This window comes from Neomonachus schauinslandi, chromosome 12 (genome assembly GCF_002201575.2).
Source record: "Neomonachus schauinslandi chromosome 12, ASM220157v2, whole genome shotgun sequence".
NCBI classification, from domain to species: domain Eukaryota; kingdom Metazoa; phylum Chordata; class Mammalia; order Carnivora; family Phocidae; genus Neomonachus; species Neomonachus schauinslandi.
The window spans coordinates 11,371,276-11,388,365 of NC_058414.1; the positions used below are offsets into that span (position 1 = coordinate 11,371,276).

General features: G+C 45.9%; 1 protein-coding gene across 1 annotated transcript in view; it reads left to right on the top strand.

Annotated features, from left to right (window-relative positions):
- Positions 1-17,090, top strand: part of GLI3 (GLI family zinc finger 3) — a 258,993-nt gene that overhangs the window by 164,532 nt on the left and 77,371 nt on the right. The window contains exons 4-6 of the mRNA XM_021703657.1: positions 1,211-1,413; positions 4,221-4,367; positions 9,697-9,898. Coding sequence (XP_021559332.1) covers positions 1,211-1,413; positions 4,221-4,367; positions 9,697-9,898 — 552 coding nt within the window. The remainder of the gene's footprint in view (positions 1-1,210; positions 1,414-4,220; positions 4,368-9,696; positions 9,899-17,090) is intronic.

Below are 17,090 nucleotides of genomic sequence, written 5' to 3' on the forward strand. Positions count from 1 at the left end.
GGATTATCCACACAACACATTTTCTATTAGAGAAGAAACAAGGCAGTGCCGGGTGGGGGGTGGGGGTGGTGGAGATACACAAATTGGCCGTTCTGGAAACAGTGGTCCCCAGGGAAAGGATCCCCAGGAGCGATTCAGGCTAGGGCGGCAGCAAGGTGTTTTAGAATTTATCTTCATCAGCTCATTCGTTAGAACCAAGGCTCGATCAAACCCTCATTCTTTTCCAACTTTGTAGCCCCGGGAGTACTTAATTCCTGGACGTGGCTAATCAGGTGGCACTTGAAAGATGAGTAGCAAGGGAAGGGTGCTGTCAGGGCTGGCTCATGGAAAGGAGGAGACGTCTTCCCAACGGTGAAGCCCAGATCTGTGAAACTGGTTTTACCCCCAACTGCAAGACCCTTGCAGTAAAGGTTCAAGCACAGATATAGAGTGTCTGATTGCACATTTCTTACAGACTTTTGCAGTTTGCATCCTTCCTTTATGGGCAACTCCGCTGTGTGCATGACCACATGAATTTGCAATTCATTCATCTTTCTTTCTTTCTTTCTTTCTTTCTTTCTTCCTTCCTTCCTTCCTTCCTTCCTTCCTTCCTTCCTTCCTTCCTTCCTTCCTTCCTTCCTTCCTTCCTTCCTTCCTTCCTTCCTTCCTCCTTCCCTTCCCTTCCCTTCCCTTCCCTTCCCCTTCCCCTTCCCCTTTCCCTTTCCCTCTTCACCCGGTAACAAGAAGGCTTTTGCCTTCTCCTCTCCTCCCTCCTTCCTTCCTCCCCTCTCCTCTCCTCTCCTCTCCTCTCCTCTCCTCTCTTCTCCTCTCCTCTCGTTTCCTTCTGCAACACCGTGATGGTAAGAGGTAAGCTTTCAGTGGTGAAACTAATGTTCAGGTCAAATGGAACATATGATCACAGAACTACTTAAACTCAGATGCCTGTGGTTTAGAATTTCTTGTCATCAGGAAAGCCAAAGGCCAGCCTTTATTTTTCTGTATTCAGAGTGCCATGAAATTTCTCAGAGGTTCGTTTTCTTGGCCCAAATAATTGTGTAGTACCATTCTACCTGCATTTGTCACCATGATTTTAAGGTCATTGTACTGGAAACGTATATGCCTGATGTCTTTTCCCCAAGACACCTTGAGTTCACTTAAAATCCTTCTTATTTTCCTGTGGAGATATTTGTCTCACCCATACTTCTTGTGTCTGCTTTTCTTTTTTACCCAGGCCTTCTGCCTTATCTAGTAGCCCAACGTATTCAGACCTGCCCTTCATCAGGATCTCCCCACACCGGAACCCCGCTGCAGCCTCTGAACCCCCCTTCAGCCCTCCACACCCCTACATCAACCCCTACATGGACTACATCCGGTCTCTTCACAGCCCGTCCCTCTCCATGATCTCGGCAGCCCGGGGGCTCAGCCCCACAGACGGTGAGTCAGTCCCCAACCGACCCATTCTGCTTCCCACCTCATGCCCCACCTGGAACGTGGTATGGAGCAGCTCTGATGTTGACTGAACGTTTCCCGTGTGCCAGACGCTGTGCTAAGTGCTTTAAGAGCATGCTTCACATCAGTGTTAGGACATCTCCGTGAGGGTAGGGTTATTGTCTTGTTACCGGGTGAAGAGACCAATGAGCAGAGGGGCCAAGTAACTTGCAACGTGGCCCACTGGCTACTGGAACTCAAAGCCCGAGCTCACTGACTCCAGACACCTGGCTCCATCCACTGTTGTGTTCTTAGTCGGCCCTGTCGCCCTTCACACAGCATGCAGGCATACCCAGACATTTGCTCACCTTCCAGTGAACGCTTTTCCGTTCTGCACGTCTGAGAGGCGTGTTTATACAGATGTGTCTATTAGACCGGTGCTTCTTAGATCCCACTGTGCACGTGGACCACCCGGGAGTGATGATAAAACGTGATTCTGTGTGGGGTGGGTCTGGGGGGGATGCTGAGATTCTGCACGCTGGAAAGCTCCCAGGTGGTGTCAGGGCTTTGATCCATGGACCACGGTCTGAGTAGCAATTCTTAGAGAACGTGATGATCTAGGTCCATCGCACATGCGCTCCACCCTTGATCATGCCCCGTGAAAACTGGAAAAGGGATATGATGGGAAAAGAAACCAACTTTGACTTTAATTTTATTATACTCAATGCTCATTTTAAGCTCTCAAGGGTCAAATTCCTGTTGGTTCTATTAGCTTCCCAATTAATTACTTTTCACAAGACTAATTAGAGCTGTGTATCCCATAACTGTCAAATTATAAAACACTCCTTTGATTCAGGAAGAGCATTTCCCATCTCTTGCACACATACACAAACTTCACTTGCCCACAGTTGCTGGAATCTGAGTTAAGGTCCAGAACTGCGTAAGCCATATTAATTAGAAATTGCAGATTAAGGGTTCTCTACAGCAGCTCACTAATCGCTGGGGCTTGTGTTAGAAACCCCCGTGCAGTCCTGTCTCACTGAGCGGTGTGACCCTGCACCACCCACCTCCTCCCTGAGGACCCTTCTCGGAGCTGGCTATGCGTGGTGGCGAGAGGTGGGAAGCCATGTGGGATTTCTCAGTACATCCCTGCTCAGTTCTACTTCCAGGAGCATCTGTGCTGCCTCAGTAGCTATCCACACATCTCTTTCTGATTCAACTCAGCAGATACAGTTAGGAGGTACCAAAGGAATACGTTGTGCCATTTGGACGAGAGTCACATCACAAAAATGAAACTTGTAAGAGAGTCAGACCCAAGTTAGTTCTCCTGTTTTGGATTTGGTGTTACAATGGGGACCAATGGAGCCATCTCCGTGGAGTATTTAGGAGTTCGCAGAAATGACTGACTACACAGAAGAGAGGAAGAGAGGGGTAAGGGAGGCCAGCTCACAACACACTTGGAGTTATGCCTGGCTTGCAGAAATTTCACTGGCCCTGGGGAAAGTGGAACCTTGAGTTAAAACATTGTGTCATCTGTTTTCCATAGTATTTGATGATGAGTATGAATAAAACGTTCTTTGGTTGGTTTGTTCTGCCTTCCTCTTCTTGCTTTTCAGGAGTCTAATTAATAATCAAATGCAGTCAAGTCACAGATGACTCTCACATGTAGGCTAAGAGATTTGTGTGTCTAGATATTTTTATCGTGTATAAAAAGTGTGGACACAGGGCGCCTGGGTGGCTCAGTTGGTTAAGCGACTGCCTTCGGCTCAGGTCATGATCCTGGAGTCCCGGGATCGAGTCCCGCATCGGGCTCCCTGCTCAGCGGGGGGTCTGCTTCTCCCTCTGACCCTCTTCCCTCTTGTGCTGTCTCTCATTCTCTCTCTCAAATAAATAAAATCTTTAAAAAAAAAAAAGTGTGGACACAGATCTAAACATACACAGACCTATTGCTAGAATACCCGTTGTTTCTACATAATAATTGTAAAACTAACTTTTACTGATGGAATGCTATGTGCTGAATACTGTTGGATTCATTGCTACCGACAGCCCTTTGGAGTGGTAAGATGAGCTGGGATTTGCATCCAGATCTTGGAGAATCTGGAGACCACCCTCAGAACTGCTACAGTATCTTGCTGCTTTTGCACATAAATTGGCAATGGAAACAGATTATTATCCCACTCTTACAGAGCTGACTCTTGCCAGTAAATTGCTCCAGATTGATAGGTATTTTTCCTTTTTGATTTTGTAATGAAAAAAGGAGGAAAAAAGAGCTTTAAAATTATGGAACACAAAATTGCAGCTTATCACCCAGTTGTGTATGGTTAAAGCTACGCTGTGTTTTCCCCTTGTAAGCCCTGGGCCCTCCAGGTAGTGAGAGCTGACTCAGGCACTCTGGCCAGGAGCTGAGGGAAGTGTGTCCAGAAAGATATCACAGTTGTCTCTGTTGTCTACCACTGTAAGAAATGTGATTTTATCTAAGAAGTGATTTAATTGGGGGGGGGGCACACATGGGAAGGAGAACATATATACATTTTAATCATTTAGAATTCTTGGCTCTTTCTTTAGCCTCAAACATTTTATAATACATTTTATTTTTCCTATTCTTTTTCTTCAGTTTTATTTTCAAGTGACAGGTATCTAGTAGGCTTCAGTGGAAAGCACAGTTTGAGTTACAGAAGTTTTACTAGAATGAGCCCATGAAAGGAATTGCTGACATTGGGCTACGTGGCCAACGGACTTGGGGATGTCTGAAGAAACGTGTCTTATTGATCTGTTCCAACTAGTCACCATGCTTTGCTTGTCTGCTCTTCTAGCCCCCCACGCCGGGGTCAGCCCCGCGGAATACTATCATCAGATGGCTCTATTAGCTGGCCAGCGCAGCCCCTACGCGGACATCATTCCCTCGGCCGCCACAGCCAGTGCTGGGACCATCCACATGGAGTATCTTCACGCCATGGACAGTAAGTGAGGGGGCTCTCTTCTGTAATCCTGGCAGTGGCAGATGCTAATTCGGGAATTGTAGAGACAGATGCAACAATTAGGTGACTGTCTAATCTTTGAAATCAGAGAAGGAGGAAGCATATTTGGTGCTCGGCTTTCCTTGGTTTTCTAAGAGGATCCTACGCATCTGGCCATCCTGGAGCTCCTTGTGGAGAGCTCCGGGATACCAACAAAGTGGAAGATGCAGGTGATTGTAATTTGGCAGATATGTAAAGAACTCTCCTGCCCTGATTGTCCTGAGAACAAAATAAGGGAATGTGTTTGATGACATGGACATACTTCATCCAGTCACTCTTTGTTTTTTTAGATTTTATGCTTAAAAGTTAATTTTTATTTTTTTTCCAGAGATTTATCTATTTATTTTAGAGAGAGAGAGAGAGAGAGCATGTGCATGCATGTGAGTGGGGGAGGAGAAAGAGAATCTCAAGCAGACTCCCGGTGAGCACAGAGCCCAACACAGGGCTTGATCCCATGACCCTGAGATCATGACCTGAGCCCAAACCAAGAGTTGGAAGCTTAACCAACTGAGCCACCTATGAGCCCCTAAAACTTAATTTTTACAAAAAACCTAGAGTTGGTTTTTGCATTTTTTCCATGGATTTATTTTGCCTCATATGTTTTCTTTACATTAAAAATTATATTTCACTAAGACCTTTTATCTAGGAAAAATAAAAAGCATTTCCAAATCAGAAAGAGCTATTTTTAGCACATAACAGTAGAAGATAATGGCATCCTTTGATGCTTTTTATATCACTTATTTTTGGATCCCTCAAGACTTATGGTGATTCCTTTGGGTCACTTATCTAGACATATAGAAAAATGAGCCTACGAATATCACGGTTCAGAACATCCAAGAGTTCTTATTTATTCAGATTCTTTCAGTTCCATTTGCCAGGTGCCAGGAAGTGAATGGGAAGCATTGTCTGAGGTGTCCATCAATGAAAGCCGCTACCCCTTGACTATGACAACTAAACGGCTTTGAGTAGGGCATATGCTGGGGGTTGGTTGGTTGTTTTTCCTGGTGGCCGAGCTTTTTCATCTACAGTCTGTTTGGATTCTTCTGTGACAAAGGTGTGCACTGGTCAGCTCTCTAATGCAGCCTTCATGTTTGGACTGGAGAGAGGGTGATTGTTTTCCACAGCTCCGTCTTCTTACGGCCATGAACAAACTCAGCTGAGTTACCCGGGATCCCTGCTTGCGATGGTTTCCACTGGGGAGTTCATTACCACACACAAAGTAAAAGAAATGTGTTCTATCTTCTGCAGGGCTTTTGTTGTTTGGCTTTGTAGAGTCAAGAGCTTACATTTCAGATTCATCATAACCACATTTCAGTTAGGGATTGTTGGGAAAAAAGTTCAGTGTTATTATGCAAATTAGTTATTTAAAAATCTGCAAATAAAGAATTAAAATAGGGGAGAATCCTTGGAAGGTCAGCCTGCATTACCTTCTATATTTGATGAGAATGTGTTCAGTCAGGCAATGGTGGTTTTTATCTAAATAAAGGATGAAGCTACCCTTTTACTTTGTAAAAACTAATTAAAGGAATTTTAATTTGCCTGACTATATGGTAAATTGATTGTCATTAAGTAGGAATTTAGATGTCCTATCATTCATCACATAAAAAGAAACCTCCTTTTTCTTTGTCAGATTTTTTTATTAGAACAGAGAAACAAAACAATTAACAGAAAGCCAGATCGGAGATATCTGTGTTGGAACAATAAGAATGCTCGGGCTTATGTTTTAGAACGAAACCGTGTATGATCAGTGAAGAACTGGGTGACTTCTCTTTCAGCTGTCTCAAAAATGTTCACCTCATGTTTTAGCTGCTCCCCTCAACAGGGGATCCCAAATCACCATTCCAAAATGCTGACTTTCTCTGTTCACTTGGTTATTAGGAGGTTAGAAAGAGTATATTAAAGGGTTGGAAAGTGCTTAAAATACTATCTTCCCTCTAAAAAAAATTGAAATAGCATTTAGTTAAACATAACATAAGGAGAGTACTCAGAATTTAAATCATAGGAGACTTTTCCAACAGAAAAGCAAAAACAATTATAAATCACCACCTTGGATGTGCACATGCAGTGGCCAAGCCCAACTGGAATCTAGCTGGTCACTCTCCTCCATTGTTAACGGATCTTCAGGACTCTTCAGTTGGCAGAAACCACAAGAAACTGATTTTATTTTTTTTTAAAGATTTTATTTATTTATTTGACAGGGAGAGAAATAGCAAGAGCAGAAGCACAAGCAGGGGGAATGGGAGAGGAAGAAGCAGGCTTCTCGCCGAGCAGGGAGCCCGATGTGGGGGCTGGGATCATGACCTGAGCCGAAGGCAGACACTTACCGACTGAGCCACCCAGGCGCCCCAAGAAACTGGTTTTAGATGAGCACTTGCCTTTTAAATGTGCCAACAATGGGCATATCTGGGTTTCTGCCACGTACAGGACAGAGTACTTATATGTTGCATGTTAGAATAAGCAAGTCTGGGGGTGCCTGGGTGGCTCAGTTGGTTAAGCGGCTGCCTTTGGCTCAGGTCATGATCCTGGAGTCCTGGGATCGAGTCCCGCATTGGGATCCCTGCTCAGCGGGGAGTCTGCTTCTCCCTCTGACCCTCCCCCTTCTCGTGCTCTCTCTCTCTCTCTCTCTCTCTCTCTCTCATTCTCTCTCTCAAATAAGTAAATAAAATAAAATAAAATAAAATAAAATAATTAAAATAAAAGAATAAGCAAGTCTGCTTTATGGATCTAATTCTGTCTTTTGGGATTAATGACCTTAGAAGACAGGAGAGCAAGTGATCCCTGTGAGGAACATTCTAGAATTGCGGGCTCCCAAAAACCACATTATTTGTATGGTGGAAACTGACTTATGTAAGAGCCCATCCTGGAGGGAAAAACAGAGAGGAGCTGGACCAAGCAGGCCATGGGCAACAGGAAGGTTTCCTCAGAAGGGATGAAGGGAAGCCTCTGGGCTCTGTCTTTGGACGTTGTAAGGGGCCCCTAAGACCTGTGTTGCTTCGTAACATCAGATGGCCGCCTTATCTAGTTAGTGATTTAAAAAATTAGAGGTGTTCCAGGGATCATCTCTGTCTAGAATGTCCTGTTACTCTTAACTCTGCCAGTGATCACTGAGACCCATTGAGAAGGGTTACTGCTGAGGATTATATGGAAGTAGACAGTAAGTCTGGAGTCCTTGGAGTCGTTTGGAAGTGGAATGTAGTTCTTCACTGAAAAATCAGGGGCACCTGAACGGCTCAGTCGGTTAAGCGTCTGCCTTCGGCTCAGGTCATGATCCTGGGGTCCTGGGATCGAGTCCCGCATTGGGCTCCTGGCTCAGCGGGGGAGCCTGCTTCTCCCTCTACCTCTGCTCCTCCCCCTGCTTGTGCTCTCTGTCTCAAATAAATACAGTCTTTAAAAAAAGAAAAAGAAAAACTATGATGAAATTAGCCTCTCGAGTGCGTAAATGTGGAACATTTCTGTGTAAGGCAGATGCCATAATAAAAGTGAGATGCTGATTTAAGCACTAAAAGATGTGCATCTAGCTGGGGTGGCTATATTGGTACTACCGTGGCCTAAATCAGGCTGATAATGAAATTATTCTAAATGAAAAACTCAATTTTGAATGTGTCTGAAACAAAAATTTGACTAGGCACCATATTCATCTTTCAAATTGGTTTTCCAGTTTTATACATGGATGGTACTAACTTAACTTCCTAAGCTCCAGTTTGTGATTTATTTTTTAACTATAAACTATATCTATTTTTTCTATTCTATGATATTACCTATATATTCTTTCATATTCATCGATTTCATTTCATTAAATGATCTCGAAGCATGTTGGATTGTGTCAAGGTCCATGATGAAGAAAATATTCCCGTGGAAGTTTCCAGAGACCAAGTGGCTAGGCTTTTTTCTATAAAGAAGGCTTACCTTCTACTTCAGTGCTCTGCGTACCACAAAATTGTAGTGTCCCCATATGCAAATATATCTGTACTGTAAAATAGAAGCCCTCCATTATGACTCAAAAGGAATCATGTTTGATTTGCCTCTTACGGAGTGGGATTATGTCCTCATTCTTTCATTCAACTTTGGTTTGATGACTCCATAATGTACATGTAACCTTAGAAGAGGCAGGAGTGTGGGCCTCTGGGCCACATGCATAGCTAGTCCCTGAAATTCACATCTCTGGTATCTAACAAATTGAAGGCAAATTGGCATTTCATTTTTAACTCTTTAGGTAAAAACATTGTACCAAGCTGGCATGCATTTAACTGTGTTGCTAACCTCCAGATTAGTAGAACTTCATTGGAGGAACCTTAATAGATTTCTAATAACAAATGCTTTATTTCCTCTTAGTTCTGACTGAAGAAGCGAGGTCCGGAGCATTAAAATAGATCCATCAAATCTCATTATAATGCTTACATGGTCCTCCCCCGTCCCCCACCTTGGAGCACCTCCAAACAAACCACATCCTGAGATTTGAAATGTTTATTGGGACTTACGCTTTTAGATTGGAGGGAACTGAGACAGGGTTCCTCAGTCTTGGCACTACTTGGGGGGAGAGAATTCTTCATCATTGGGGGCTATCCTGGGCATTGCTGGGTTTTCAGCTGCACGCCCAGCCTCTACTCACTGGATGGGAGTAGCACCCCATGAATTGTGATAACCAAAGCATCTCCAGATGTTGTCACATGTCCCCCGGAGGCAAATTTGCCCCCGACTGAGAACCATTAATTTCGGATAATGCATTTATCAGTTGTTTTAGTAAAGCTTTACGTATACATGGAGCAGATAACTACAGAAATCATGGGGAAATGAGGGCATAACTAAGCTGAATTTCTAATCTTCGGATGCTTTAAATCATTTTCTCCTTTGGTTCATTGCCTTAAAATGGTGTGCATTGGGATGGGGAGGGGTGTGTTGTGTAACTGTGGGGACCACTGTCTTTGTTGCTTGTGGTGAATTAATGATGGGAATATCTAAGCAGCCGTCAGATTCATAAATCACTGGAAATGAGAGGGATAACACATAAAAGTCTTTCCCTTTTGTTTAGCAATTTATCATTTTGCCTGCACATTAATAAACAGAGCTCCCCCGAGGTAAGCCCTGGAAGATAAATATTTCTCCCTAATTTCCTCAGTTGTAGCCAGTAGATCACAAGTGGGTGGAGAGGCACTTGTCACCGCAAGTTGCTGGCTTCTTACCCTTCCCTTCTTCCAGCCAGGCCCGTAGCAGTGAATCACAGGTACGGAGTTAGAGCCACAGGTAACCAGGCTCTGTTTTGTTTCTGCAACAGGCACCAGATTCCCCAGCCCCAGGCTGTCAGCCAGGCCGAGCCGAAAACGTACGCTGTCCATATCACCGCTGTCCGATCACAGCTTTGACCTTCAGACGATGATAAGGACATCTCCCAACTCCTTGGTCACGATTCTCAATAATTCTCGCAGCAGCTCTTCGGCAAGCGGTTCCTACGGCCACTTGTCTGCGAGCGCAATCAGGTATGTGTTTTCCTGAATCCACGGTGTCTCTCTTTAATGAAGGGGCAGTGCCCGATTGGCCCGCGTTTGCGGGATTAACTCCCTCTGAGGATGACTACGATCGCACGACCCCGGGCCTGACCCGGGAGGCCAGGCAGATAACACTACAGTGAATTCCAGAGCCAAGGCCTGGGCCAAAGATCACCATTTGGCAGACTTGATTAGTAGCCTGTATGCAGGTACGTAGCTATTCCGTGACGGTGGAGTCCGCTTTGTAGGAGGCAGTGAGGATGGCAAATCCTTCGTCGGAGCCCCTCTTACTAATTACAGTTCTCTGGAGAGAAAACCCACTTCATACCTGGTCGTGCAGCACGTGGAAGGAGGGACAAGAGCAGAAAGCAGAAGAGCAGGCCTGGTGTAATTCACACTTGTTAACGATGGGGGGAGAGGGGTACATTTCAGGAAGGAAGAAAAGGTGTGAGCAGGATTTTTAAGGGAAGAGACGTGATGACGTCGGAAGGCATGTCTGTCAGAGGAAATGGGGCAAAGGAAGATTTCCTTGTTTTCCTATTAAGCATTTTTAGCTTAATTTGAAAGCCCTCTGTTTTGTCATCCTCCCTTGCCGTACGACGAGAACATTTTGACACTTCCTTTGGTGAAGTGCATTATGTCTGTGCTTGCACGTGAATGTACAAATACAGGCTTCTGTAAACATGCTTACTTGAAAACACTCCTTCCCGCTAATGATCAAACGTGGGCTGGTGTCAGTAAGCAGGGAATAAAAGTAAGCCAAGTGATGAATTTTAGGCGTGCTTACACTGCTTTTATCAGCTAATCATGCATGTACTGTTTTGAGCTGTGCTAGTTACCAAACGGTTGTTGTAGGCATTGAATTAGATCATGTCCTACTTCATTAACTAGGCAACCGTGGTTATCGACTTTAGTTATCCCTTCCCCTGAGTTTTTCCTCCCATAATTTAAGAGTTCAGTTCCTAGCAATCTTTTTGAACTGGAGTTTTGCAAACTATGGGTGATTCCTTGCTTTAGAAGGACATAGCAAAGGCTGTTTTCACCAGGCTTGCTTTGGATAAGTGAGGGTTTTGTTACTGGTGTGTTTCTATAAATGGACAGTAGCTTTCGTTCTTAGTTGATGGGTGTTCCGTGATGGATATACACATTAGGGAGACCCCAACAGTCTGGGGAAAAAAATGTTAGCAGTAGGGACACAGCATATTTACTAGAAATGATGAATAACATCGTTTTTTCCATAACATTCTCAATTACGGTTTTAATTCTTTGCTTGTTCAATTATCAACAATTCTTTTCAGCACACAAGTTAGTGTTTAAGTATTATAAGCCTTATGTTGATGTGATGTGCTTTCAATATGGTCATTCAAGGGTGGAAACATGGAGCAAAGCAAAAAACTCTGCGGACGTGATAGTCGTCAGGACATAGAGGGGGTGCCGGGATGTCTTCAGGATTAGCCACAGTCGTCACCAATGGAGGCTTTGGAGTTGGGCACATCTGTAGTCAGATTCCAGCTTTGCCACCAGCTCTGCAAACTGTCCTTGCCCGTCGGCTCTCTGCAGCTCAGTCTTCACACTTGTAAGCAACAGACCCGACACCCCGTGTAGGAGAGGACACATTTTATTAAAGCCGGCGTGGATGCGCAGTGCCAAGATGAAGACCCCGCCCACGGGGCAGAGTCTTGGGAGAGCTGATCCTGGATGGTCCGTCCAGGAGACGAGCTAGTGCGGCCCGGCCGTGTGACCCCCACGATCATCCCAGGCTGGCTCTGAGGAAGTGTGCCCGTCTCCGAACTGTGGCCTGGTTGTTCCTGCGCTCCTGGCAGATACTCCCGGCATCATGCAGACTGCCAATGACCATATCTCGGTTTGCTGAAATTATGTAACTATTATGTGGCTTGACTAGCAGTCATAGCATCAAAGTAGTAGAAATATGGCACACCAGGATATTCACAAAACTTACGTTCACACAGAATCCCGGTGAGCATTTATTTCTCTTGCTTCTCCTTTGTTTTTTCCCCCTCTGGCTTTCCGCCCAGCTAGCTTGACTTTCTCCAGCATCTCAGAGCCTCAGAATAGAATATGGTGCAGATGGTCACAGTGTTGTCTTTCTTTATTCTTACCCCCCACCTTCTCTGCCTTCTTGATCTGCTCACCTCTGCCCAGGTAACCTAGTACTGGATCCTGACTGGGACTGATCATTTTCCCCTGCCTCCAAGGAGCTCCACAGACCCTGCCATTCTCATTACAGCTGGAAGAAGAGGTTTGCATTCAAGACCAGTCAGGTCCCAGGAGAGCCTGCTATGGTCAGGGGTCCGGCCACCATGCACTCCTGCTCTTCCTTTGGAGCCTTTCCATTCTGTCTTCTCTCTGGCAGCCTGACCTCTCAGTCTTCAGTATCCACCCAGTGTGTGTTAGGAGCATCGGTAGCTTTTAATGCACATAAGGTATTTCAGATAACCCAGGATGACATCAGCTTGCCGTATAACACGATAATTAGAATAATTGTCATCAGCACCATTTGCCTGTCCTGTAGCTGGAGCGATGTTAGTGCTTTGCTGGCCCTGTTCCTGGTTTGATTCTGTGAACTAAAAACTGACTTGAGGAATAATCAGAAAAGTGGTAGGGAAAGGGAGGAAGGGCGAGCAAAGGTACAAAGCGTAGCTAACTGTCTTGGGAGGGAAAGATACAGGAGCGAGCGTGGATTGAGGGTGCGTGCAGTCTCTGCCGTGGACCAGGCAATGGGGTTGGGGCGAGAGGCACGCTCTTTGTTTCTGTGGCACAGAGATTTGGAAGAGTGTACTGTCACTCTTGTTTTACTTGTCCACGTAGTGGGTCTTTGCAGGAGGAAGTTGGAGAAGGTCACGTGCCAATATCCCAATCCCCTGCCTTGTACTGGACCCCAAAATGCATTTGACTTTTGCGCCGTTTTCTGGTGCCTGACCTGCTTCTGGTATTGGCCTGCAGAGTTAACGCTGTTGGTTGAGTTGTAAAGGTGGCAGTTTCTTTTCTTTTTTTTTTTTAAGATTTTATTTATATATTTGGCAGAGAGAGGCACAGCAAGAGAAGGAACACAAGCAGGGGGAATGGGAGAGGGAGAAGCAGGCTTCCCCCTGAGCAGGGAGCCCGATGCAGGGCTCGATCCCAGGACCCTGGGATCATGACCTGAGCCGAGGGCAGATGCTTAACGACTGAGCCACCCAGGCGCCCCAAGGTGGCAGTTTCATGGCTGCACACTGCCCCCCACAATACCTGTGTGTTCTCACCTTGACACCACTCAATGGATATTTCTTGCATGAAGAAATGAAGGAACTCATGGGGGGGGGAGGGGCAGAGAGACAGGGAGAGAGAGACTCTCCAGCAGGCTCCACACTCAGCGTAGAGCCCAACACAGGGCTCGATCTCACAACACTGAGATCATGACCTGAGCCGAAATCAAGAGTCGGACGCTTAACCGACTGAGCCACCCAGGCGCCCCTGAAGGAGCTCTTTAACGTGTAATTAGAATTCTCATCAGCCCCTTTATTAAAGGAACTTTCTGCATGGCGGATGAATAATTCTGATTTTCAGAATGTTACAATCTTTATGAATAGTATATTAAATGCCCATATGTTGAGAGCTACAGAGAGATAGAGGGATGATACAAAATAAAGGGATAAAAAAAGCAAATGCCTACCTTTGTGTATGATTCTTGTGTTTATATATTTAGTTAATAATTCAGACTGCTATAAAAATACCATAGAAAGCACATATTTATTCACAAAAGCCCCTTGGCGTACTCGATTATGTCTCACTTTTCAACCCTGTTGTCCAAGTGTACATCACAAATCTTATTCTTTTATATATCATAACTAAAATGACCGTTCCGAAAAAAACCTGTGCACTTGGAAAGGTCGTTGTGAAATATTTGGCCGTCTCAAGAAGTTTTAACTTGTCCATCTCCCTGAAGACTCCCATCTAAGCCTAGATGATTCACATTTATCAAACACAACCTGTGACCTTCACTCTCTGTGGTTAGGGTGGATGTTATAAATACCCAGTTAATGGCAGCATAGTAGAAATACCTTTGCCTCTGCTAATACCTTCCCCTAGAAATTGCACCATTGTCAGAAGAGAGGGTTTCAGACGACCCTCCTCTTCTTGTAGTTTCCTGCCAAAGGTAAACGGAATGAAGAAATGAGTAACCCGCTCATTTCCAACCCACCAGCTACAGCGTTCTCGCTTTGAGTTTATGGCTAAACCGAAGATGGGCTTGTGTCCTCAGTCGTCTTGGGTCTGGCGTGGCCAGGACAGACACCTCGATGAAAGTGGGAGTCGGGCACCACCAGTGGGACAGGCTGCGTGGCCGGCACCGTGGGCTGTGGCTGGGGTCGGGACAGTGGGCTGTGTTCCGTGTCCTGCAGCGGCCACCGTCTCGCGTCCCAGGCCCCTGGAGGAAGCAGGTGTCCGTTGCCACTTCCCGAGGCAGGAGAGGGACCAGCTCGGCCTCCACGGCAGCTTGGCTCTGGGCTTGTTGATGCCTGTTACAGGCTGGGTGGGACACAGCGAAGAACAGAGTGAAGGGGAATACAGTGCCAGATGACCAGTGCCCTGAAACTCTGATTACTTTTTCTGAAAGTGGTGACAAACTTCTCCCCCAGCAGCCGCAAGAGTGATTAATACTGAGAAAGATGGTTTTTATTGCCTCCCATATGTGGTCATTGGTTTTAGAGAGCACTTCATTTCATCAGTTACTCGTTCATCCCCCCCCCCAATATTTAGCTGCATATTCAGCTCTGTGCTAGTCACTGCTGGGCATGGGGGCTACCAGGATGGATGAGAGGCAGGACGCCTGCCCTCACTGAACTCCTGAAGGGGAAGAGCCTCCAATCAGGTACGAATGAATGAGTGGACCAGATAAGGCCGTGGGATGGAGAAGCTTGGGTGCTGAGGGAGTCTCAGGAATCCAGGGGCCAGATGGTAGTTAACAGGAAAGGCAGGCTGGGGCCCGGTTATGCACAGCCCTGGGCCCCTGATCCGGGAAGAGCAGGAAGCCTTCGAAGCTCCCAAGGAGGCTGCATTGGTTTCGGGTGGAGGGAGCTGATACTCAGGGAGGCCAGTGGGCTGGATCAAAGGCACTCCAATACTTTGGGGGCTGAACCTGGTGCGGCTGACTCTGCACTTCCTCTTTCTGTCCCCAGGCTTCTCTCTTAGGACTCTCCGATGGGAGGCCTGGCCAAAAGGATTGGTAGGAAGTGCTCTTCATAAGAGAGGAATAATTCCTGATGATGTCTTTGAAAAACTGATTATGCTTTTTCTTTGTCTTTTTTTTTTTAAGATTGTATTTATTTATTTGAGAGAGAGAGAGCGCACAAACAGGGTGAGGGGCAGAGGGAGAAGCAGACTCCTGGCTGAGCAGGAAGCCCGATGCAGGGATTTGATCCTGGGACCCCGGGATCATGACCTGAGCCGAAGGCTGATGCTTAACTGACTGAGCCGCCCAGGCACCCCTGATTTATGCTTTTTCTAACCATCTCTGCATGGCTGAATAGTTACATGATTTAGGTGCTTCCAGCCTAACCTCATTGGAGAGGGTGTCACTGCTATTCATGTTCCCAGAGGTCTTGTCTGTTTAATGGCAAGTGGCTTTTAAAGCCTGTTAGAACACTTGTCATACAAAGCCAAATGGATTTTTTTGTCCAAAGCAGCTTCCACGGAGTGCGTATGCCTCGGTGTAAATGTTGGGGTGGTACTTCCTTGTTTTGTGAGGGTGTGGGCCTTATTCATGTGCTCGTTGCTTCGGAGGCTGCTGGGTTTTCCAATAAACTTGCCCTGGGAGGTTTTCTGGACGGAAGTGGAAGCTTTCTTTCTCTCCTTTCAAATAGAAGCCCCTGCAGGCATGTGTGTCCCTGGGTCTGTGCATAGACAAGTAAGAATAGGTGTTGGCCGATTCACAGCAAAACTGGGAAGAATTGTTCTTACTTGGAATGGCAGCTGTGGGGCAGTAAATTGCACGGCTACAGCCAGAGAGTGGACAACTTCGTTAGTGCCCCTGCCCCAGCGCAGCCACAAGGTCGGTTTTGATGAGAAAGCCTCCCCCTCCTCCCCTCCCCCACTGCCTTCTCTGTTCTTGAAGCCAGTGTCTCACACTGTGGGGCTGTCCTGTTACCAAGCGCTGACCGTCGCTCATGGTTTCATGAGCCAAAGAGCGCGGAGAGATGCGATACTGGAAAGCAACTCTCCCCGTTGGATTCTTCACACAGAAATTGCAGTATGAAGGTTCTTCTTCTTCTTTTTTTTTTTAATTATGTTATGTTTGTCACCATACATCACATCATTAGTTTTTGATGTAGTGTTCCATGATTCATTGTTTGCGTATAACACCCAGTGCTCCATGCAGAACGTGCCCTCTTTAATACCCATCACCAGGCTAACCCATCCCCCCACCCCCCTCCCTCTAGAACCCTCAGTTTGTTTCTCAGAGTCCATCGTCTCTCATGGTTCATCTCCCCCTCCGATTCCCCCCCTTCATTCTTCCCCTCCTGCTATCTTCTTTTTTTTTTTCCTTAACATATATTGTATTATTTGTTTCAGAGGTACAGGTCTGTGATTCAACAGTCTTACACAATTCACAGCGCTTACCAGAGCACATACCCTCCCCAGTGTCTATCACCCAGCCACCCCATCCTTCCCACCCCACCCCCCACTCCAGCAACCCTCAGTTTGTTTCCTGAGATTAAGAATTCCTCATATCAGTGAGATCATATGATACATGTCTTTCTCTGATTGACTTATTTCGCTCAGCATAACACCCTCCAGTTCCATGCAGTATGAATGTTCTTTTTTTTTTTTTTTTAAAGATTTTTATTTATTTATTTGAGAGAGAGAATGAGAGAGACAGAGAGCACATGAGAGGGGGGAGGGTCAGAGGGAGAAGCAGGCTCCCTGCCGAGCAGGGAGCCCGATGCGGGACTTGATCCTGGGACTCCAGGATCATGACCTGAGCCGAAGGCAGTCGCTTAACCAACTGAGCCACCCAGGCGCCCCCATGCAGTATGAATGTTCTTAATCCCAGTGCCCAGGCGTAGAGTCATACATAGTCAAAGTATCGCATTTCTTTTCCTTTCTTTCTTTTTCTTTCTTTCTTTTTTCTTTCTTTCTCTTTCTTTCTTTCTTTCTTTCTTTCTTTCTTTCTTTCTTTCTTTCT